Source organism: Rhamphochromis longiceps, linkage group LG14 (genome assembly GCF_057381845.1).
Source record: "Rhamphochromis longiceps isolate RC_006_pf linkage group LG14, R_longiceps_female_GT1.1, whole genome shotgun sequence".
Taxonomy (NCBI): Eukaryota; Metazoa; Chordata; class Actinopteri; order Cichliformes; family Cichlidae; genus Rhamphochromis; species Rhamphochromis longiceps.
The window spans coordinates 4,406,027-4,431,454 of NC_140570.1; the positions used below are offsets into that span (position 1 = coordinate 4,406,027).

The 25,428-nt window shown below is 38.4% G+C and overlaps 1 protein-coding gene across 1 annotated transcript in view; it reads right to left on the reverse strand.

Moving 5' to 3' along the window:
* Window positions 1–2,440: 2,440 nt before the first annotated feature.
* The window catches only part of sez6b (seizure related 6 homolog b), a 232,674-nt gene continuing 209,686 nt past the window's right edge, over window positions 2,441–25,428 (reverse strand). Inside the window, exons 9-17 of the mRNA XM_085380611.1 lie at window positions 24,982–25,120; window positions 12,545–12,741; window positions 10,574–10,768; window positions 9,595–9,786; window positions 7,456–7,650; window positions 5,868–5,903; window positions 4,963–5,071; window positions 4,215–4,314; window positions 2,441–2,470 (exon numbers count right to left, since the gene is read on the reverse strand). Of these exons, the coding sequence (XP_085236737.1) occupies window positions 2,441–2,470; window positions 4,215–4,314; window positions 4,963–5,071; window positions 5,868–5,903; window positions 7,456–7,650; window positions 9,595–9,786; window positions 10,574–10,768; window positions 12,545–12,741; window positions 24,982–25,120 (1,193 nt within the window). The remainder of the gene's footprint in view (window positions 2,471–4,214; window positions 4,315–4,962; window positions 5,072–5,867; window positions 5,904–7,455; window positions 7,651–9,594; window positions 9,787–10,573; window positions 10,769–12,544; window positions 12,742–24,981; window positions 25,121–25,428) is intronic.

The following is a 25,428-nucleotide window of genomic DNA, read 5'->3' on the forward strand; positions in this document are numbered from 1 at the left end:
CAAAAGGGCACTTTGGGCACTCATCAGGAAAGGGGCGGGTGCTCAAGCCCCTCTAGCCCCCCCCCCCCCTCTGCACGTCCCTGTTAAATAGTAGCGTTAGCTAAGTGAAATGAAAAAACCAAAACACTACTGAGCTATAGCTTGGAATTAGCTTAGCTTAGCATATTGGAATCAGGGGAAAACAGCTAGTGTGGCACTTAGAAAAATTAAAAAACACAGACTGAATAAAAACAAAAGTGGCATGAGAGCTCTCATGAAAAAGAAGCAAAACTTTTAGGAAAAGGTCCTGTTGCCTTGCACTAATGTTGGACTGGACCCTGTCTCCGTTCAGTTTCTACACAGGCTAACAATAAATCAACTGGTGAACAATGATGCTAGTATTTTACCAGGCTTCATAAAATGCAATTCCAATAAGTCTGGGAGAATGCTAAATCTCTGAGCGTCTGTAATAAAGTAAAGGCAATCCAAATTAAAATTCTACACAGAGCTCACATATCACCTTCTCCACGCCATAAATACAATTCTGACCTTTCTCCGCTGTGCCCTAAATGAAAAATAGAGGTGGGCAACCCCACGCACTGTCTATGCACCTGCTGCAAAACACAACAATTTTGGTGTGTCAATGCAACCCATTGTGCATGTTACTTGGAGTGGCAAACGACAAAATCAGGGGGAAGTTTGGAAAGCAGCTCTACGCACTGTTAACATTCTGTGCTAGGAAATGTGTCCACGGCCCCATCTAAGACTCAGTGGCACCGGACAGTATTGGAATATGTATATGTGTCACTAGATTTCTTAACATGCAAGTTACATAGTTGGGACAAAAAGTTTAATAAAATATGGGACCCATTTATGGCGTATGCCAGTTTGGATATTTCTGCTATTTTCTCACGGGCCCTGGTACAATGCAAGCAAGTCACTGCTGTTTTACATATGTGTATTGTTAATTGTATCTCATAATCAAAGTGTCTGGAATTTCCATTTATTTATTTGTATTCTTGAGCCGGGTTGTTTGTTTTGTTTGGTTTTGGCTAGTTTGTTTTGTCCTGTTATGTTGGTTTTGTTTAATGATGGTGTCAGTATAAAGCTTAAAACTCAACAAATACATGGAAGGAAAAACAATTATAGCATACTAAGTGCAAAAAAAAAAAAAAAATGCAATTCCAATGAAGGCCACTGGATGCTAGATACAAAACCATTCTTGGCCGCAGCTGACGAATGTTCAAATAGCACAGAATCTTCTTAAAGATGGAAAATAAATACTTTATCAATTACTAAATAACATTACTAAAAGTATACTGGTTGTTATGTTGGAAATTATTGCTTCATTATTGCAAACCAATAAGTTTTGAATGTAATACCATGTTACATACAAATTTACTGGCTCATTAATCTGCTAGCATTTGATAGCTAAAGCAGCTGGAGACACAACAGACAACTTATCATTCACCTTATACTATTTTAAAATCTGCCCAAAGTCCACCATCTGAGGTGCACGTGTAATTGGTGCACTGTAATATAAAATTCACTCATAGCCTTGCACTCACTGTCCAATGACAAAGTTTACATTAGCAATAAGCTATAACAGCGTTTAATTATTTTCTTCAGTTTTTCAAAGAATTCAGAGAATGAAAAGTTTAAGAAATCCACAAAACTATAAAAGGGGCTTTAATATTTTTTTCCAGCTTGAGTCATTGTTATCAGATGTAGTTTGTTTTTAAATGGAGCTTTGGAGTTTTGGTTTATCTTCGAGCTCTAGCTGTTTCCCCCTGCTTTCAGTTTTTATGCTAATCTAAGCAAATTATATATTGCATTGATCACTGTGCTGAACATACAGACATGAGAACATCACCCTTTTAGAGAGACAAATATTCCTTCAAAGGTCTTTTATTTAAGACATTTTATTTGTCAAAGAACAGATTCAAGCAACAACAGTTTGGGGATAATCAGATAATTGTTTATACTGTTGCTTTTTTCTAACATTAAAGTGTAAAATCTTAATATACCAATGTACCGCATCCCAACAATCCGTAAGCATTGTTCCTTTAATGGTGCTAGACGACAATGTGTATAATGTACAAAACACAGCCTAACACCTGTGGTTATATGCACTTAATGGCATTGCTTTGCATTGATCCCTCTGCTTTCTGAGATGTTACTTTGCACCGAAAGTTCTCAGGATGTGAGCACAGCGTTAAAAACTGTACAAACTGCTGCTGGACGGTAACTGTTGAAGAACTAGAAAAATATTCTGGTGGCTCAGCTTTTCCAGGGGTGCTGTGGTGGCCTCTGCCAGGTAAATAAAGAAAAGTTCATATTCAGTGTAGAGAAACCAGGGTGGAGGTGTCAAGCGAGTTACCAAAGGAATAAGTGTGGGGGATGTTGAAAAGGCCAGCAGGCGTCTTATCTGTCCATTAAACACACACATACATTGGAGTCTTCAGATAGAAACCTCGTATTCTCTGGATTCCTGTGAAGACATTGCACGAGTTTGGTCAGCACTCAAAGCAGTCAGAAAACTAAACCAGTGTACACTTTAAAATGGCAGGACAGCATGTTACACAAACATGATGGACAACAATGGAAACAATTATAGTTTTTAAATTATTAATAAAAAAAAACAATAAATGAGCAGAGGAACTTTAAAAATGCAGATAATTTTATAGAGATGCACTACATCAGCGGTCCCCAACCCCCGGGCCTCGGACCGGTACCGGTCCGTGAGTCGTTTGGTACCGGGCCGCGAGAGTTGAGGCTCAGGTGTGAAATGTCTGGTTTTCAGGGTTTTTATGGGTTTTCAGCGTTATTTTGTTATCGTTTTTATCGTTAACTCGGTTTTCCTGGGTCTTTTCACGTGTGTTATGAATAAATCTTCTTTTTTTCAGTACCGGTACTAGTTTTATTTTGTTGTATTTATCCGCGACACCTTAAAGGCCGCTGCACTACATGGAACAAAATAATACTCATCAACTCTTCTCTGTAACAGAGTCTGAGCTTGGTTCACCCGAATTGTAAAACTCAAAAACCAGTTCAATTTGTTGTTATCTATGATCCACCTGACCTTTACTCACAGTTCCTCTCAGATTTCTCAGACTTTTTGTTTGATTTAGTGCTCCAAATAATTGTGAGTGATTTTAACACCCATGTAGATGCTTAACAATGACAGCCTCAACACTGCATTTAATATATTATTAGACCCAATTGGCTCAACAGCTCAACCACCACTTTAATCACATTCTGGATGATGTTTTTGTCATATGGCTTATAAACTGAACATTTGTGTTTCTCTTTTGTCTGATCATTTCTTAATAACATTTAAATTCACAATAATGGGTTCCACACCACAAAGGCACCCTTATTGTAGATGTTTTTCTTGAAAAAAGGAGTGTGTAGCCCTATAAAAAAGGCTCTCTGTAAATCTAAGACATTGATTGAAGAAAATAGGTTTCACTTCAGCGCTGTAGCCTGGCTGACAGACAGTCAGAGATCTGGCTGCTAAAAATGGAGCAAAGTAGAAGTGTAATAAAGCTTGAAAGAAATCCTAGTACATGTACCTCAAATTTGGTCCTTTTGTGACCAAACTGTTATATAGATAGAACAAATGTGCCAATATTTTAGAGTATTTAGGCAAATGAATTCACTTTTGATACACAAATGAGTATTCAGGAAGTATAATCACAAGAGTATTTCACAGGAGGATCGAGGACTGACTCACCTCATTGTTCTTCAGAAATCGGAAGCATGGAAGGTGAACAAAACAGCAACTTAGACACTAAAGGAACATCCTCAGTTGCCATATGTTATTGAAGAACTAAGTGTTGAAAGCAAACGTTTGTTCTTATTTATTAATCACAGGTATGTTACTGTTGCTTCTCCTAAAGGAGATGGTATACTGAAAACTTGGGATGTGTGATCAATATATGATGTTTTTCTCTGACAGTGTCATAGTAGCAACTTTCAGTAGATCTTCCACTCTTGGATTTGATTCAAATCATCGTGGAAAACTTTGTGGTGCTGATGACCCATATTGCATTATTCAGAGCCTGCTATGTAGCCTTACCTTACTAATATAATAAGGGTAGATAATATTAAAATAACATCCATCAGTATACCACAGTACAATGCAAGTGAACCACAAAGTGGTTCTAAATGAATGGAGGGCCATTAGATTTGATAGCGTAACAGACTGACAGCTGTGGGGAATGTTGACTCACCATTGTCTCATAAACTGAGTTATAAAGTGTAGACTCTCCAGTGATATTTTCATATGGTAAGTTGGAGTACAGAGTGAGTCTTAGTGGCTTCCTCTGGAACCTGAGCACATAGAGAGAAGCACACATCAATTAAAAGGAGACAAAAAGAATTAAAAAACAAGAAAAACCCAACAACACTAGTTTGTTAAAACAGCTACTGTTTTCATAAGCAAGCGCTTACAGAGATGTATGTGCATAAAGAACATGACCTTACGTGCTTTAACTGAAAAACTTTATTTTTTACCAAACTCTCATTACTAATGATTATCTTCCACAAAACCCCAATTCAGGTATAAATTAGAAGTGTGTGTTTGCTTTCTGCACCAGTTTGAGGCCACACTCTGGCCTTTTGCTCAACATTGTTCTAAAATCCATGATACTAATTCCTTGGCAGGTCCTTTCAGCTAAATATATTTTCATTTGCTTTCAGTGCATCCCAGTCAGACCAAAGCCCCCCAAATCTCCTTATTTGTGACAGAGTTCAGAAATTTATGTTACTAAAAGCTTGCATGCACATTGCATGACTCTGCATTTGCACTGATTCTCTCATTGCATGACAAAGAGAGGCTGTAGTATTACTGTGCTGGAAATAAGTGCTTATTCCAAAAATTGTAAAGATTATGCTGTGTATATTTAAATTCTTTTCTCTAGTCATAATGTAATTTATTCTTTTTTTTCCAGCAGCATTTGTCAACTAATTTGGACATACTTTAAAAAATAAAGGTAGAGCCCAATGATGAGGATGAGGAAGAAGGTGATGGAGATGAAGACAGCCAATGCTACTTGGGCTCCTTCCATCCTTAGGTCTGCAGTAGGTACTGTTGGAGAAAAAAAAAGATTGTGAAGGTTTAACTTTATTTGCAGCATTTTCATCATGAATTCCTGATTCACGCTGAACAGTTGATATTAAGATGGGCCTACTACTTAAAATCTAGAAAGCAGTGATGTGGTCATTAATATAAGATGATAATACTGATGAATTCCTCCTCCTCCTCAGAAGCTTCATCTTCCTTTACTATTGGAGTCCTAGGGTCAGAGCCTTTTAGTCTTTGTGAAGTTTGAGAGATTGAGATTTATCTTCATTGATGGGCCTCCATGTCTTGAAATAACAATATACTTGTTTTGTTTTATTTGGTTGCTTTAATATGGATTCATACATTGACTGAATTAACTTATTAAGACCCAGAGGTTTGCCTGCTAACTGGAACCCAACCAAGTGATCACCTTGTAGAGCTGACTCCAATATTACCAGTGGTTTGCAAAGTAACTACCAAGGCAGAAAGTACAGTAATATACGTTTTTCAAATGACAAACTGTGATTTGATGTCTTTAGTTTTATTATACACTCTAAAAATTACAAAAAATGCAAAAGCGTTGAAATAATAGGTCTGTTAATATGTTTGACTGCTATTACACACCTTTACACATATAGTTGAATTTCCCTCCAGTTGCCTTTATTTTTTTATACAAATTATGATTATATATTGCATATATATTGGAAATATTTCTAGCACAAATGATCCTTTAAACTGTTCATCCCTGATGGTAACTCGTTGTGTGCACGTAGAATCAGAAAGTTTATACAAAGACTTTTATCTCTGTAGGTAAACTTACCAGCTACTCTGTGCTTATCATACTCTGTTGGGTGGGCTGAGAATACAGAAAGAATGAATGTTAAATAAAAAACAGCAAAAGAAATTAAGAAAATACTTAATAAGGTACCGTTTGGCTGATTTAACTGAATTTTATTGACTATACCACCAGATACACTCTGTCAACAGTGATGAAAGTTTAACAGAATAAAACTTCTTGACTTGATTACATGAAAAATTACATGTGCAACTACAGTCTAACTGAAGGAGACATTTTGCAAGCACAGTGAATACTTTTTTTTATCAACATTTTTTTTACTTGCAATCATATATATGCATAATGTTCACAGTTTTGTGGATTATTATGAGTTTAATTCTATTTAAAATCGAATCTATCAGCTTACAATTTTCCTGGTTGGTATGTTAATTAATTTAATCTCATCTATCTAAATAAGTCAGCTCCCTTAAAGTTTTCCAGTTAAATTGCTTAAGAAGTGAGCTTTTGATTGTTTGGGCTACCTGTAGTATATCAGGATTTATTTTTTTTTAAATATTTTTTTTATAAATCAGGTAAAAATAAAAAACTTACTGAAGTGCATTTGGATATACTCCTTATTACTTTATTGTACTGTACATTGCAAAGATTACAGTACAGAATCCAAATGGCAGAAAACTTGCAGGATGATATTGCAAAGGACCAGATGAGATGCAAACACAAGGGCAGAGAGGCTACACCTGGGAGGACAGCCGAAACTATTCAAGACAATGAGACAATGTACGAGAATGGGAAAAATCATTACCAAAATAAACCTGGAAGCACAGAGCAGGAACTATAATTGTAAGGAGATGTATTTTGTTTACTGAAATGTAATTTGTATTGGAATTATTATAATTTTGGTACAAAATGCAACAAAGGGTTGTTGAGACCCTTTTTCTGCTCAGATATACTGTACCGTTTGCAATCAGAAAACAAATAAGTTCATTATTTTGTGCATATACAGCAGCTTGACTGTGCAACCTCTGAGACTCCTCTAGTAAAAGCAAATTACAGATGCATACTCTCACTGGAGTCCTGATAGGTCTCTCCTGCCTCGTGGTTGTTTGTTTAACATGTCCTTACTGCACCCTGTATCCCTGAGTTGCCTTGATCAAACAGCAGGCTCAAGGTAAAGGCTGCTCTTTTGTTATTTTAGCCTCCAGACTGGAACAACCTTCTCCAAATTGTCAGGACAAAAAAAATCAATTTGAAAAAAGACAGTTCTTTTTCATCTATGGCCTTTCACTGTGATTGATGTGAGTTTCTGCTTTTCCAAAACATACTTTTTTTTTCTTAAGATGATCTGTCTTTCAGTCTGTAAGGTTTCATCATGGTCACGTTAATGTCATCTTTCCAGATCACGTTGCTATTCAAGGTTCATTAATACCTTTTTTTGCATTTTTTCTTTGACTTTTGTATGTTTTGAATTTGATTTAATATGGAATTTACATTTCCAAATATAACCTTTTTGCTTCTGGCTTGGCCACAACCAGTTTTTCTGAGCTGTTTTCCTTCACATGATCTTAAAAAATGAATTGACAATGTAGAAACAAGTCGTGCTGCAGTTTTCTACCTTTGCAGACAGGTGGCAGCCCACTCCACTGGGACGGGTGTCCAGGAACACAGTAGAGAAGAGGTTCACCCAGCAGCTGATGGCCATTCTGGCAGGAATAATGCAGGGTCTCTCCAGCCTGGAAGTGGAGCTTATTAGAGCTGGGCATCCCATAAGTGGGGGTTCCTGGATGATTGCAAGGCTCGAAGGTCTCAGCTGAAGGCAAAGTAATAAAAAATTATGGTCACAACTGTGTAATTAATTAACTCCATGGCAGGTCACAGAGTTGTTGTTAATTAGTATTTCTAACAGAATGCCATTATTTAATCAGCGGGACAGGTGGAAAATTATATTGTCAAGATTTCAATTAAATTATGTTGGTTATTCAGAATCTGCAAAGAAAGACAGCATCTATTATTGTAACAGCATCACTGTCACTCTTACGATATTCACTAATAACTAAGAAATGACAAAATTTCTGTCCTGATGGGAGTTGTGTCCTCCAGGATGACAGTACCACCATTCACAGGACACAAGGTCTTAATTAACGATTTGAAAATGATGAAAACGAGATGAATCATATCCTGTGTTCTTTGTATTCCCCAGGTCTAATTGGAGATTTAATACACACTGAAGCTTGTTTGGTCTGGTCAGGTGTCCTGCTTGGGTTCTGGTTTTAAACAAAATTGGGTCATTAAATTTAGCATTGATGAAGTTAGTTAGAAATCTGTAAAAGTGCAGTGAATGTCTCTATTTCTATGACTAGGATATTATAATCTGAATAGTAAAAGACTTAAAGTAGTAGATGATACTAGTTCAGACAATTTTAAAGAAGGCCTTCATACCAGTTTGAAACTAATAAGCAGGCTTAATACTTTCCGTGTAGATAAAGCTTATATTTAGGGTTGGATCAGGTGACCTTGGACCATCGTAGTTATGTTGCCATAGGCTGAGGCTGCTGGGGGCTTCCTATGCTGTGCATTTCTTTTTTTGTATTAATACATATTTATACACTACTATTACATTTACTCACTAGTAACTATGCAATTCTGACTCTTTCTCCCATAGAGTACATTTGTCCTGTCTCCCACTGCTCTCTTTTTCTTTCATTTCACCACCAACTGGTCACGGTAGATGGCTGCCCTCGCTGATCCTGGCTATGGCTGACGTTTCTTTCTGGTAAAAGAACGTTTTTCTTTTCCAGTGACATCAAGGGCTTGCTCGCAGGGGGCAATGTTGGGGTTTTGTCCTGTTATTTAAGGGGATTGTATATGAAAGATGGACATAATGTTGCAGATGAGCAGTCCAGAGTTCACTGGTATGATGCAGAACATTTGCATTTGCACTGTTTCTCTCATCTGTACCTTGGGCCTCACAGTTAGAGAGCTGACTTCTGTCAATGAATGCTACATACACTGAGTGGTCTTCCAATGGACTTGTGTGTTTCTTAATAAGAAAGGTAAGAAAATCCCAGAAAGTTGATTCTGTTCATCTGGATGCAGCATTTTTCAGTGAGGGTGTTTCTTCACTCATCAGAATGACTTCTTCAGTCTCAGCTGACAGGTGACAGCAGTTCTCCACAACCTTATAAGCAGTGTTGCATAATTACTAAAACTAACTCCAAATGTCTAACAGTTGTCACAACCACAACAACAACAACCTCATTTGTTATTAAAATACAAATTGTGATGATCATTGATCAATGCTGATTACTACAAAGAGAGTTGGGGAATGTCTGCAATCACATCTGTCCATCAGAACTGTTTTCTGTCATATCCAACAGGCCTTGCAATACTATATTATCCCAATAGATCATTGCTCTTAGAGTGCCTGGTTTTTTTGTGTTTCCTAAAATTTCCGAAATTAAAAGTAGGACCAAAGGCACAGCCGTTAGCTCATGTCTTGTGAAGACTGATGCCCTCTTTACTTTTCATTTTAGGCTTTTACAGTTTTTTTTTAATTCACAGTTTATTTATAAAACTATAGGCTCTCATTAAAAGTGGCACAAGTACAATGGCTACATGCAGACCCATAAGACAGAGCTTACATATAAAGCTTACAAATACCTTCACACACCAGAAAAATCTCCTCATGAAGTCTGTCTACTAATTTCAGTCATCTACAGTAATTATTAAAAGGGAAGGAAAAGTGTGTACGTACGCAGGCATCTAGGTAGCTTCTGGCTCCACCTGGGGCCTGATGATCCCCGACTGAAGCAGGTTAGCAGGCTGTTTCCAGACAGAGTGAAGCCCTTGTTGCAGATATACTGAATAGTTGAACCTACGGTGAAATGAGTACCTGACAGCACCCGTCTGCTATGCTCCACCTTTCCAGGGTCAGTACAAGACACCACTGGGAGGACAAAGAAACAAAGATTGGTCATTACTGACCAACTACTGACCAGCATCCCAGAAGTGCTCATTGGGGCTGAGGTTAGGACTACAGAGAAGCCATTCCATAATCTCTACTACAAATTCTGGAGCTTGTCCCTGATAAACTCTGCTCTGTGGGGGCGAGTGTGGAGTTGAGATATGGGATTACCACTGGTTGCAGAATCTCATCTTAATAGCTCTCCTCATTGAGGTTGCCTTTAGTGATTGTTTTACCAGTCAGGGAGATGTCGTCCCACACCATCACGTCTTCTCTACTTTACAGCCTGTCTCTGATATTGTAGTTACAACTTTGCCTTCAATCTGGAGATAAGAGAAGGGCTCACTCCAAATAATTCTGCAGATTGGTTTTGTGGAACACCAGCTTGAAGTTGCACTGTGACACAAGCCCTATCAAGATCATTCAAACATGGCATGCTTGAAGCAGACATCAAGTGACCACTGTAGCAGGGTCCATGCTCACAGGTGGTCCTAACCTGGGGTGATAATCTAAAATGTTTGGAACTGGCAGAGAAGATTTGGCAAGTTTTTCATGGGTGCTGCTCAAACCATAAATGTATTTTTCACTCACAGGTGCTTTAACGCAAGGAGTCACTGCTTTCCTCTGTTTTATATTCTATATGATTAACGGATTAATTAGACAAAAACACAGATTAACAGTGAGACAGTTAATTGTTTATCACTAAATACAATTTTTTTAGCTGTAGCTCATCTGGACTATTGAATTTTGACCTATACCAATTTCTCACCTCTTTCACAGCTCGGGAGATCGCCGCTCCAGGTGAGGTCCCACTGGCACATGAGTAGTTCGGAGCCTACCACCTGATAACCAGGGTAACACTGGTAAGTCACTACGGTGCCCTGAACCAACTCAGGGTGAGATGTACTCTTCCAGCCATTAGAGATCTCAGGGAGCTCAGGGCAAGTGTCATTACGAGCTACTTCTGCAGGAGACAGCAAAAAGAAGAAGACAAAAATCTGATGGATGTAAGGTTCGACTGAAAGGTGCTTTACAAGACTTTAAAGTTCTTTCTATCTTTTACTAATGTCAGTTAATCAGTCTTTCTACCTTTTTATGGCCTAATTATGGCTAAAATAATGTTTGAAGATACTGTTTTAAATCCAAAATGTCCATGTAATGTGATATTTTTGCATAACTTGGAGAGAAACTGAGAGTGTTTAGCTAATACATTAGTAGGCAATTTTTTGGCCTTGCTCAAGATGTATGGATGAATCTTGTAACTCTGGGTCAGTAGTGATTTTTGTGCTTGAAAAAACCTAGTGGTGGTGGGTGGCATTCCTATAACAACTCCATTTAGTACTATGTTCCTGCAGTAGTAAATGTGTTAGTTCTTTGGAAATTAAAGTTATCTAAACCTATTGTGGAAAAGTTTCTGATAGGACTGGGATCACCTGGTACACACATGCTCCTCAGAAGATTTCACTGTAAATAAAATGATCTGTCTTTTTTTTTTTTTTTAATTGTCCATTTAAATTTGCTTTATGCTTCTCACCTTGCAAAAACAATTAAACACTGTAAACTTAAAGCCACTTTACTGATGATTTCTATTCTCATTTCTTGTCTATGCAACAAGAAATAACATTGATTCTTATAACATAAAAAAGTATTATACATTGGTATTGTTTTCATATGTTAGACAGCTGTGTGCTGCTGTGTGTTGAGCAACATTATAAAATTTTACAGAGACATTAAAGTATGTATGAGGTGGACTCTAATTCCTATTGTGCACAAAAGAACATGCAACCAGCGAATTCTGTGCAGTGTCATTCTACCATTTGGTTGGTGGTTTGTAGATGTGGCTCATAGCACATAAAACATCTAAAACCTGAATATCTTAATTTGTCTTCAAAGCTTAGACTCAGTTGTTGACAGTATTTTCCATCATTTTAAATGACCTGTTCTCTGGGCAAACTGCCATACCTGATTGCTTTCCTCTGCTCATTCCTACATAACAGCACTCTTCTTAGGAGTCTAATTTCACCAAACACGCCAACGTAATTGCATCTGGGCACTAGACAAGCAGAATTCTCCAACACCTGTCTGTTTTGATGTCTTGTGTTTACATTACTCCAACATGTTTCATGAACCGATTGTAACAAGCTTTCCCTTTCCTTTGCTGGTAATCTGTATTCCGTAGCTTTCCTTTTCCTCTGAATTTATTAGCTCTTATCAGATAAAGTGTGGTCGCTGTGGCATGGTGCTGCACTAATGACACATTCTGTCCAAAACTAGGGATGGCCTCTCATTGCTTCCATTTTAGGTGCCATATCAGCAAAAATGAATTCAAACTTTTTCTTTTTGCCCAGCTTTTTGCTTAATAATAAATATGTGTTAGAGGAAATAAGTATGACGCTGCAGCTGCAAAAACGCATTGACAGGAGCGTAAGTTTTGTGGGTGATCCACTAAAAATGCAGCAACATCATTGCAGTAATGACAAGCATTCTACCCACTCCTGAGATGAGACACATAGAGGTGTTTTGCATTGTGTAGTGATCCCAGTGTCAAAATGTGACTAAAAACCTGAAACACTGCAAAACCACTACAGGTTTCACTTAAGGTTTAGCTTTCAGACAATGTCATCGTTTGAGTTTAAAGAAAAACCTTCAAAACCAGTGTACAATGTATCTGGTTTAAAATTCACATGTGGAATATGGCAGAATGAATATGAGCTGAGGCACAATTGTGCCTAAGACTTACCAAAGAAGTGGACCACAAAACCATTTCCATAGCCATAGACGTTAGTGGCAGGGTCAGACTGAAACTGGATGGTGACATCTGCAGTGGAGGTGTAGAGCTTAAAGCGGGACTTTGATCCTCCATACTGACCCAGCAGTTTGGCTGTAAGGTCATCCCCATCATAAAAGGTCAACAGGTCATTCTTCCCAATATTTAACCTGAAACAAAAATACAAAGAATAAAGTTTTATCTCTGTTAGTGATATTTAGTATTTTATTCTTTTTTATTTATTTTTTTGAAGGTACTTCATTCCTCCTCTCTTTGGCCTCACCTTTAAATTGCACCTTCTCCACGATAGATTTCCGACAGAGCTTAATGTTAATGGTAGGCCTCATAATGTGCTCATACATTTTTAAAATGACAGCAATTACTCAAAGAGAGTGAAGACAAATGTGAGCCACACAAAGGTTACATATTACTAATGTAGAGTATTGCATTATTCATCAGGGGCAGCATAGGTCTGGTTTCTCACTGCAGAGAACAACATCAAGATTTTAATGTGACATTAGTCTAAAGTAAGGTCGTGGTTGATGAATAGAAAATGCGCACTTAAAGTTCACAGTAGACTGAAAGTAAAGCTGCGACTTCTTTTTTCGGCTGCTTCTTTTGGGTCACCACAGATCATCTTCCTCCATCTCATCCTATCCCTAGCATCCTCCTCTGTCATACCAACCCTCTTTCACTGTATCCACGAACCTCCACTGAGGTCCTCCATCCTGGAAACTCCATCTTCAATATCCCTTGTCCAATATATCCACTATACCTCCTTTGCACATGTTCAGACCATTTCAGCCTTGCCTCTCTATTTTAGTTTTTCAAAACACTCAACCCATTTCTAATTCTGTCCATCCTCGTCACTCCTAATGAAAATCTTAGCATCTTTGACCCTGCCACCTCCAACTTGGCCTCCTGTCTCCAGACTATACTTCCTTTCATTCTTGCTCCTATCCTTTTGACACTCATCTCCACCCACCTCACCCTAGAGTGGGTACAGTGCCCTTGCTTCCTCACCTCGCTTGTGCACTGTACATTGCTTTGAACTGTGTATTAAGAGTTTTTTCATGTGCTTTGTGCAGAGGTGTTTTTTCTGTTCTCAAACTGATCTCCCTGTTGGAGCTCAGTCTGGGGGGAGTTATTTTTTTCTCCTTATCTTTTCACCTGTCCTCAGACATCCTGGTGAACTTCTATCGTTGCACCATCGAGAGCATCCTGACCAACTGTATAACAGTCTGGTACGGGAACTGCTCTGCCTCGGACCGGAAGGCGTTGCAGAGGGTCGTGAAAACTGCCCAGCGCATCGCCGGAGCACCACTTCCTGCCATAAAAGACATCTACAGGAAGCGGTGTCTGAAAAGGGCTGGGAAAATCATCAAAGACCCCAGTCACCCATCACATGGACTCTTCACCCTCCTGCCCTCTGGGAGGCGCTACAGGAGCCTCCGGACTAAGACCACCAGGTACCGGAACAGCTTCTTCCCCACAGCTGTCAGGCTCCTGAACTCTGCCTCCTGACATCTGACCCACGTTAACACACGGACTGAACATACACACACCCACAATGGACAACTGTACCCTCAAACACACAATAATAACAACATGGACTGAACCACCACTCACAACCACTAGTACTTTATATAGCCTCTGTAGGAATTACAGTATATCTCACTTATCTTAACTGCACTACTGTATAGCTCTGTGTAAATAATCACTCTGCACATTTGATAATTTTTAATCCTACAACTGTTTACAACTTGCATAGTTCCCATTTCTGTATAGCTGTATATCTCAGATTCTGTAAAGTTATTTATTTCATATTCTGTATAGTTTTTCATATTTATATCCTGTTCATAGCCTGTACATAGCCTGTACTCACTACAGCCTGTACATACTTATAGTTATAGAATAACAACATACTTCATACCGTGTACATTATAACATACCATAATAGACCCATTTCTGTAATATACTCACATATCTATATTATTGCTAATATATATTGTAATATATCTATATCACTAAAGCACTTCTGGATGGATGCAAACTGCATTTCGTTGCCCTGTACCTGTGCATGTGCAATGACAATAACAATAACGTTGAATTCTATTCTATTCTCATGTGGTGCATTTTCCATTGTTATACCTCTCTGACCTGTCTTCCCCATGTGATGTTTTGTGTAATGTATGTATGGTCGGAGGGTAAGATGGCGCCGCCATTGCGTGCAATAGGTCGGCAGCCTTAACATGAAATTTCCCCTTGTGGGACTAATAAAGGTATATCAATGCAATTCAATTCAATTCAATTCAATAAAGAAGCATGTGTTGCTTAGAAGGCAAAGAGTAAAAGTAGACAATCTTTCCTTGTTTTTTTACATAAAATCTATTGTTACAGCTGGGCGCAATATGAGAGTGACCCTGTTAGAGCCTTTATTTAGTTTTAGTTTCTTCGTTTTCCATTAAGTTATTGGTTATTGGCCAAATACAGTGGTTGAACTAAAATCAATTCAGATAGTAACTAAGTTTTTGCCTACAGCATATATGATACTTCATCCACATAGTGAAGTCTCCAAGCCCAAGCTAAGATAACACTGCTGACATTGGCAGCTCTTACATTATTAGTTCCCATTAGATCTTCAGTCTATAACTGTTACACAGGATGAAAAATTCATTCCATAATGAATAAAGAGATCGTATGTTTTTGGGCACTCATACTCCTCCCACATAACCCCCCCAAGTCTCTAATCTTTAAAAACAGTAGTGTGAACTAGTATGTTATAGCCAACAGTCAGAACAAAAATAAAATTAATGACGTCTTGAACCTTTACAGAAGTTTCACGAGACACATAAGACGTTGTTTTTCAGCTGCCTCAGGTTGAGTGTCAAAATGTTAATGGTCAATAATGCAGAGATTTCCCTCTAGGAGAAGATTGAGTTAATATTGTGGTGAATAACTACAGTCCCTCGCTTGAAAGGCACAGTGCCTTTCATTTGCACTGATTTGACCAGAGCTGGAGCTCTTTTAAACCTCAGGGCTATTTGAAAATGTCACCTGGGGTTGAGCTATCTCTTTGTAGAAGGAAGATTTAGAGCATGGAAGAAATGGCTTAGCCAGAATAAAGCCGTGACATGCTCTTTGCTGTCGCTAATTAATCACCAGTGGCTCCTGATAAAACTCATTAGCCAGCCTGAGATTGAGCTATTAATCACTATGGGAATGCTGGAAAATCAAATGTTCAAGAGGCGTGGAAAGAATCGACACATGGCAATGCCTAGAAAAAGATACAATTTTCTTTCTCTTTCAAGGAAATGGTGGGAATGTGACTGAGCTTGTGAACAGATTATAATATGATTGTGGAGTGTTTATTCTTCCACAGGCAGACCCATTTGTCTTCTCTCAGCTGTAGAGAAGCTGAGAAAAGAAAAATGGTCACACACAGTCTTAGCTCTTGTTATTATATACTTGTTAGGACTTCTCACTGAACAAATTACATTGCAATAACGCTAACTGTAACCCACTAAACTTAGCAAGGCTTGATCAAGATCCAGTATTTACCAGGTTTCAAGCTTTAGGATTCTAACTGAGAAACAAGAGTGACAGCAATGACTGAAGTTTTTTAGTGGCACAAATCAGTCACATCCTTCAGGATTTAACAGGGAATAATCCTCAAGTGGTCTCAGCAGGTCTTTCTAATCCATTTATATTCTAAATGATAATTCTAGCAATTGTTGTGATTATGACTGTACATTCACACAGACTCAGAAAAACATAATCCATTCCTCTTGACATCCAGTTTGTGTAAGCAGGTTTCCCATTAGGCAGTCACTAGTAAACTGCCAAGTGGCCATTGTCACACAGTTTAACATGAAAACTGCAATAGTAGTTGGTAGGTTCAGAAAAATGAAATACAGATGGTTTTATTCTATATGTTACTATGCTGTTTGTCCATTGCTTATCTCACAATGAATATTAAAACAAACGCACAGTTTCTTAGGCAGTGGTTGCTAGACGACTGAAGACCAGTGTTTGGTGTAACATGTTACACCCATGTTACTGCGATCGCATTACATTTTTCAGTAGCGGATTAATCTAACACATTGCTGTTGTCACGGCGGGGTGCGCCGGTGTGTGTGTGGAAACAGGACCCAAAAGCAGATGACGATGAGAGTAGTAAGGTTTTAACAGAAGGTGAAGCTTTATTGCGATGCCGGCAGGAAATAAACCAAGAGACCAAAACAAACAGGCAAAACACTAAGAAACAAAACACTAAGCTGGCAAAAACACTAAGAAACAAAAAACACTAAACTGGCAAGACACTAAGAAACAAAACACTAAAGGTACTAAGACCAAAAAACTATAACTATGACTGAGGTGAGATTAAACAGACGAAAACTATAACCATGACTGCGGTGATGTAAACAGACGAACCGACAATGGCATGGAGAAAACAAAAGGCTTAAATACAGACATGAGGTGATCAGGGGAAGTGGCGACACATGGGGGAAAACAGCTGACAGACATAAACCTAATGACAGGACCAGGAGAGGAAAGCTAAATACAATAAACAAAGAACACATGACATTGCCAGAATAAAACAGGAAATACTAAAACATGACAACACAACTTAACAGACCTAATACGTGATGAATAATTACAAAACCCCAAAACATAGAAAACCAAGAACAATAACTGCCTAAACTAAAGGAAAATAGGAAATAACACAAAACTGATCACATAACAAAATGAGACAAATACAAAGAAAACTCAGAGTGCTGGGTCGGAGACCCAGCCTGTGACAGCTGTACTGATTTTAATAATTACATTACAGTTACAATTGTGTTTTCACCTGTTTTACATTACTTTTTCAGTTATCTGCAGTCAGATGCACAGAAGCAGCTGAAAACACACAGTAACAGGAGGAGTAACTGTCATGGACGAACCTTCCTCTGCACCATCAACACACAGAGGGAGTGGCAGACATGTGTTACCTGTGTGTCTGTGGCTAAGATTTATTCTCAACTTTAATACTTTATAACCTCTGGCCAGACTTATCAGGACGTCCTTGGGTTTTGTATCATTTGGGGATTTGAAATCTTGGTACATTTAAGTTTAAAGATTTATATAAACTTTACCATTATGCTAGTGTTCTAATTTTGATTTGGTATTTGTTGAATGTTTGGTTCCTTTATTCTTATGACTCTCAGACAGTTTTATCTCTGCTGATATTGAGTTTTCAGTTCACTTTACGATTAACTTTCTGGTTATTATAGTTGAATTTCAGGTTTGCAATCCTTAGTTTTGGTTCAAGACGTCACTGTTACTAATGATGGTTTTTAGTTCCCTCAGCATTTTCCTACATGTTTCTCCCTCTGTCTCGTTTCTGTGTTCTGCGGTCTGACATTGGATGTGTTAGTATTCATCTCTGCATCTGTTCTCTTGTTTATTCCATGACTTTGTTTCCATGATGTTTCAGTTCTGTGTTTGTCTTTGATTATTTCTGTGTCCATCTATCTTATCTCTAATAAGTCCACTGTTTGTTTATATTCCAGTCTTCCCTGTATTCATTGTCAAAATGTCTTTTATGCTCCCTCTGTTTATACTCCTGTGTGTTTTTATTCCTCAGGCGTAAAAGGCTGATGCAGTATTGTCATCACCCTGCCAGATGGGCAGGCAGGTGGTTTGGAAACCAACATTGGGAAATATGATAACTCATTGGCTAGGTTTTCACTCAGGACAGTCCAGTTCTTGCTCCTCACCATTGTCAGAGGATTTTGACATTTAATTTAGATTGTTAAGCCACCTAACACTGACTCCTCATACATAGGTGCCTTTTTTATGCTGAATGAACTCATGGAATTAGTTAAGCCTTTTGCTTTTTAGCTGAATCAACAAAAATGCTGAAGATAACAGTTTGACAGACAGAAAATTGTATCTTTGCAACACAAACGTGACTCCCAAACTTTTCGTATTCACACAAACTCAGACTGATGTGCCCTTAAAAAGAACTGAAGACAGTGTGTAGGACAAAAGAAGTGGCAGGCCTAAAACACTACTTTTACCAGTTGGCAGGTGAGGAGCTTCATCACAGCACTGTCTTAGATAAAAGGAGAGACATCACTTTACTTTGCTACGTTTTTTTATGCCTATTTTTCACTTTGACGCTTGTCCTGACAGAACACCGCTGACTCCTGCTTACCTCAAAAATATTATTAAATTTGCAGATAACACAACACTTGTGGAGCTCATCTCACATGGTAATGAGACCGCCTACAGAGGGAAGTGCATAAACTGGTTGAGTGGTGCGATTTCAACAACCTGACACTAAACATCAGAAAAACAGAAGAGCTCATTACACACGCCAGGTGTGTCAATAGGGGGAGCTCCTGCCACTGAAAATCGAAGAAGTGGGGAGGGTGTCCAGCTTTAAATTGTTATCAGTAAAAAAATATTATAGATATATATTTACATATATGTCTTAACTTGAATCATATTTCCTACATCTGGTATTTTTCTTTACTTTTATTGCAAAGTTTTGCTTTAAATGTATTGTGCACCACATTTACGTTTTCAGGGGAAAAATTACACTAAATTGATTGAATTAATCTTCAGGAGTTAAGCTATTTAAGTCTATTTTTATTCCATCATATGTTGTTTTTAATCATTTTAAATTCTTATGGTATTTTTTATTTCTTAAGATGACTTTTTTTTAATACATAAAGGGTGTGAAAAAGTGTTTGCCTCCTTCCTGATTTCCTATTTTCTTTGTATTATTGTCACACTTTAATATTTTAGAGGATCAAAGAAGTTTAGATATTAGACAAAGATAACACACGTAAACGGAAAATGCAGTTTGTTTATTGAAGGTGTTTATTATTGGGGGGGAAAAAACCCACATGGCCCTTTGTGAAAAAGTGATTGCTCGCTAAACCCAATAAATGGTTGGGTCAATGTTTTCCAGAGCTATTCACACACCTGTTCTGAATCAAGAAAACACTTTAGTAGGACCTGCCTGACAAAGTGGAGTAGACCAAAAGATCGTCAAAAGACAAACATCATGCTGCTATCCAAGGAAATTCAGGAACAAATGAGAAAAAAAGTAATTGAGATCTCTCAGTCTGGAACAGGTTATACAGCCATTTCTTAAGCACCCCAGCGTAGGGCTGGGCCATATTATACCGTTCACGGTAATACCGGTATAATGTTAGGCAACGATAGGAAAATGAAATATCGCGATAGAATGGGAGTAAAACGCGCATGCGCAGTGCCTTTGTTTTCATACGCACATGGCAGATGAACCAGAATTGGTTTGTAAAAATGGTGCAACTGGTTTGGTGTTTGTCCGTCAGATACACGACAAAGCACATTTTTTTGCAGAACATGCAAGCGGCCGTTGTTATTGTCGTATTTGTCGGACTAAGATGCTCTTAAATCTGGGAGTAATCTGGGTCCTAAACTCCGTATACTTCAGGTCAAACAACACTGCAGCATCACTTACAGTTAAAAACTGTCTAAATTCTTTCATCTTTAACGATCAGCATTGCTGCTTTACCAGGTGTAACTATAAAGTTTAACTTCCAGGCATCCATGAAAACAAAAGTTATTACATTTAACGGAGTTAGAAGTTAGCAGGAAGCTAGCGGAAGTTAGCTCGCTAGTTTCGCTAGTTACCTAAGCATGATATTGCATGTTCTGACTGAGAGATTTCTGAAAAAAATCAAACGTACAGCTCTGCTATCACTTCCAACATAAATGAAGACAGGAAACTAAACAGCAGTGACGTTTGTAGGGTTACTGAAGTTGGGCTAGCTGGTATATAATGATGTGCTACGTGATCGCTAGCGACACAGCTATGTTAGCATAACATAAACAGTGAAGCTGGAGGACGAACACTAACACTTTTCCACTTATAAAAGTTAACGTGAAGGTTCTTCATGGTTAGAGACAAATGCAATCGCATGGCAGGATGCTGTAAACGGACCAAACTTCAGTCAGGAGAACAACTGAGATAATCCATCCACAATACGAGGTTAGTCATTAATATACTGCAACAACATGGGAATAGAGCAGCTGCCAGAGAATTCAACATTAATGAATCAATGGTACAGAAGTGGAGGAAGCAAGAAGAATGAGTTTAATAAAGTTTGATTTATCTGACTGCTTTGTTTCGCTTAATGTGCCTTATAATCCCGTGCACCTTATGGTCCGAAAAATGCGTACTGCACCTCTTTTTAACTTCAGTGGATATTATACATGGTTATGCTCAGGATATGTCAGCCCATTTCTACTGGAAATGCCTTTTGGTTAAACTTTCAGCAAGGAATTTGCATTTGCACTGTTACATTTTTATAAAGCTTTAATGTACATAAAAACCAGCTTCTTGTTTAAGTGAAAATAAATGGAAGGTTGTCTTTTTGCGCTAGTAATGTTGTGGAGTTGTATTTTTCTCGCATCAATTATATCGTCGGTTATATCGTTATCGCAAATTTTCAAATATATATCGTGATAAATATTTTTGGCCATATCGCCCTGCTCTACCCCAGCGAACAACCAGCCATGATCCACAAATGGCAAAAACATGGAATAAAACAACATCCAACATCTTTGTTCATTATTTAAATTTGTTTGATGATCTTAAACATTGAACTGTAACAAAAATACAAAACAATAAGAAATCAGGAAGGGGGCAAACACTTTTGCACCCCACTGTTCATTAAAAAAAATTATTAAGCACGTCTGCAATGCAGCTTTCGTTCATTCAAGAGAGACAACACATTTCATTAAAAGTCACATGTAAAAACAAGAAAAGATATCCTATTCTATTCTACACCCAGCTGTCCTTCTGTATTTCTGATGAAGCCTCTTTTTTTCATAGTATCATGTTGTAAACAATAATATTATTAAGATCTTTCATCAGAGACTGTATACAATATCTTTTATTAGCACACCAGTGGCTCCAATGAACTGGGCCTGGTGCTCTCTTAACTGGGTGACGATTGGGGGAGCTGTCACTCAAGAAGTGCTCCAGCTTTGTTCTTGGGTGTAGCTAGTGGCCATTCTACATGTGCATTGTGCTCCAATACAACTGAGCTGTTTTCAGCCCCACTTTTTCAGTAGATCAGTTGAATGAGTCTCTAGCAAACACTAACACTAGCAAATGAACTGATCTTTGGGGTCTAATGCATTGAACAGTATAAATTGCACAGGGTGACTATACCCTAAAGACTCTCACTTTGGAGAACACTTTGAAATTATGAAGAAAGACAGAAGTGTAATTTTCTGTTATTAAACTAAAACCATTCTTTTAAAAATATTTTATTCTCATAGCTTGTGTCTTATCCATGTGTATACAAACAGATAAGTAAAAGCTGCAGAGAACAGTGGTTTGAAATTATTTTTAGCAACTTTGTATCCAACCAGCCAGTATTTTAAGTGAAAACTAATGTTTGCTAGTTACGGATGTTTGATTTAGAGTCTGTAGAGTGGTTAGAAAAAATGTAATGGTATTCCAGTCCTCCAATGCCCTCCTGCCATTTTTTTAATCTCTTGCTCTCTACCTTAGCTCTTTGTGTGTGTGTGTGTATGGTGTGCACGTATATGAGTTAACCACACTATACCTTACAGGGGAAGGCTCCTCCTGGGATCTCTGCCCTCGTCCCGTGCATACAAAACGTGTCTGTCTGTGTGAAAAGTGAGGATTTTTGCCTTTTCCTGCATTTTGTCAGCTCAGTGCAATATTTGCCTTAAATAAAAGTGAACTAAAATTCTTACAGAGAGTCAGACTGACCCAACATATCAAGGATCATTACTGTTGATGAGAGCTGATTCTCTATCATATCGAGACCTTCTCTCCACTCCGTTACATATTCCATTTGTACGGGGTGGAGAGATAGTGCCTCACTCACAGAACCAAGGTTACAATGTAACCGTACGGTCTCTGGCTATGACACAGATATCACAAAGCTGTCTTGAATAGAAGACTCCATGGTGTCACATTTGGTTACAAGCGTGTGCTTGCAACCATGTGTGCTCATTCACATGGTAGTCATTTTGAATTTGTCCCCTCAAGTCAAACTGTTTAATACAGTTCTGCTGTAACATCCTGAGACATCAACTTGAACTCTGGTTCAAGTTTTTTTTCTCCAACCAAACCAAACCAACACATTGATTGTATTGGTGGGAAGAGCACACACACACACACACACACACACACACACACACACACACACACACACACACACACACACACACACACACACACACACACACAGGTGCCTCCCTGCTGCTAAATTAAATTCTAATTGAAGTGTTGCTCTTTGACACTGTAGAGTACTGGGCTAGTGGACAACTGGGAGCAAGGATGGACAAGGAGACAACCTTATAGTGTAGAATAGTTAGAATCACGCCTAATTGTACAAGAAGCTTTAATGTAGGACATCATTATCAAACACAGGCTGATAATCATATAAAGATAAGTCATCACTCGGCATCAAACACTGATGAGATAAAGTTTCAACAGTTTTAAGTTCCCCTACAGAAAGAGAGGACAAGAGTCTGTGTGATATTATTCATTTTACTTCCTTCAGTTCTCTTTAATGACACTTGTACTTCCTCCTCTTTCATTTGAAAGCCATCCATGAAACTCATTTATTGATAATATCTCCCCCTCCATCAGAAAGATGGAGCTGGTGATATGTATATGTACACATATGCACAGGTGCGCAATGTGAGGAACCAATACCCAGGGACCATGTTAAAGGCCTCATTTATCTCTGTACACCAGAGATAAGCTTAGGGAGAACAACTGCTATTGATAAACCTGATATAAATGCTCAGGCACCTGCTGGCATGTGTTCAGATGGGGGAGGAGTTGTGCTAGATTAGATGTTAGTTCCATGGATTTGGTTAAATCCCATGGCCATTCTCTGGAAATCTGGACCACAGTATGTGCTGACACCTTTAGTTTGAGCTACAGATTTTTCACAGATTATTCCCGTTCACTGACACTGACACATGTAACAATGTGCCTGAGAAAGTCTAAATCCCCAATTATCATCCCAGAAGTGACAACATACAGTAGAAACCACAGTGATGATTCTTCAGGAAAGCGGGGGAGCAACAGGGGTTTTCACAGCTATCTGCTTATGACATTTACTTCATTCTAGTAACATTCAATCTGTTGTGACGATATTTCTTATTGTAGCATCCAACAATTGAACAAAGTAAATTTAAAATAGCTGATGTTGCATTTAATGTCATATGTTTTAATCCTGCCACCTTTCCTGAGAGAATATTAAAGGATCATGTGGAGTTTTTGACCATTAACAGTGTTAAAACAATGATTTTTATCAATTAGGAGAAAGCTTTAAACTGGTATTGGATTATGAATTAGAGAACCAGATCAGTGAAGAATCAAGCTTTTAATTTCAACAGCAGTAATAAATCAAATCAGAATCATCAGAATGATGATCTCACATGTAGCTAAAATAGCAGAAGTGAGTAACTACATTGGGTCATTCGGTGCCTTTCTGACTTTATACTATGTCCAGACTTTAGACCAGATTGTAATATGCCAGACAGCTAAACCAAGGGTTAGGGTTAGGGGAACAGAAGAAGCCCGTGTCATATTAAGGAGAACACGTGTTTCAGGTCCATGCTTTATAGTAACTTTATTCTTAAAACACAGATTTGGCTGCCAGGGAAGTTTGACTTTTACATCACCTGCTCAGCAGCAATAATTACTGATGTTTGCAAACTCCCTCTCAAAATCCAGAAGAAGCCATTAATCAGTATTTCTCAAAGTACAACACAGGTGGTGCTCAGAGAGAGAGAGAAAAGCGGAGCTTAAGATGCATCCGATGCAAATGAGCCCCCCTTAATTTGCTTGCAAATGGCAAATGATTTTCTATGGCTGACTGACTTATCAGGCCCTGACAAAGCAGGGTGTGCTGTTCTGTGTCTTCACCTTGGCACCACAATCTCAGGAAACAAACACTCTCATGCTGTACACTTGCACCCTGTACTCCACACAGCAGCCATTACAAGAGTGCAGGGTTGGGGATTGGGGGAGGGCTCCTAAACAAATCCCTGATATAATTAGTTTTCTCCACTGCACCTAATTAACCTTTGTCTGTGTGCCATTTACACATCTCATTCACAAGCTGAGCATTCGTTCATTAGCTGCCTGTTGTGTTTTTAATGTGTTTTACTAGTCATGGTGAGGTAGCGCTTTGTTAGTGTCATACTGTTTCTGTGGATGTGTTTGAAGCCTGGGACTGCTGTATGTATCAGCAAAGGAGATAAAGCAAGTTTTGTGATGATTAGATGCTGCTTTAGTAATGTGGTTTTATGCTCATCAAAGGCCAACGAAGTGAAATAGATTGAACATGTGGAAGATGGATACGTACACTTGAATATCTAGCATGATCCTCTTGTCCTCCTCAACGTGGATTCCCCAGATACAGTCTTGGCCTTTATCATAGGATTCAGGCCAGTTGGGAGAGAGCACCACACCAGCTGAGTCTGTGATCTCACCACTGCACACAGCTGGAACACAAACACACAAAAAAAAAACATGTTTACAGTTTAAATCTCTAAGTCATCATCAGAGATCGCTCTGTCCCTTTGTTTTGGGGTGTGTAACAAGCAAATTGGATGCGTGATCTCACTAAATATAGAAACAGAACAAAGAATTTTTTGTAATACAAACAATTAAAGAAATGAAGTCTGCTGTCAGTTTTGTATTGCTGAGAGTCAGTGTTTAATTATCTGTCATCCTGGGGCCAAAGAAGTCAGTGAGCCCCCCGAGACTCATTCTTATATAGTGCTTTTTACAACATGCCACATTCACTATG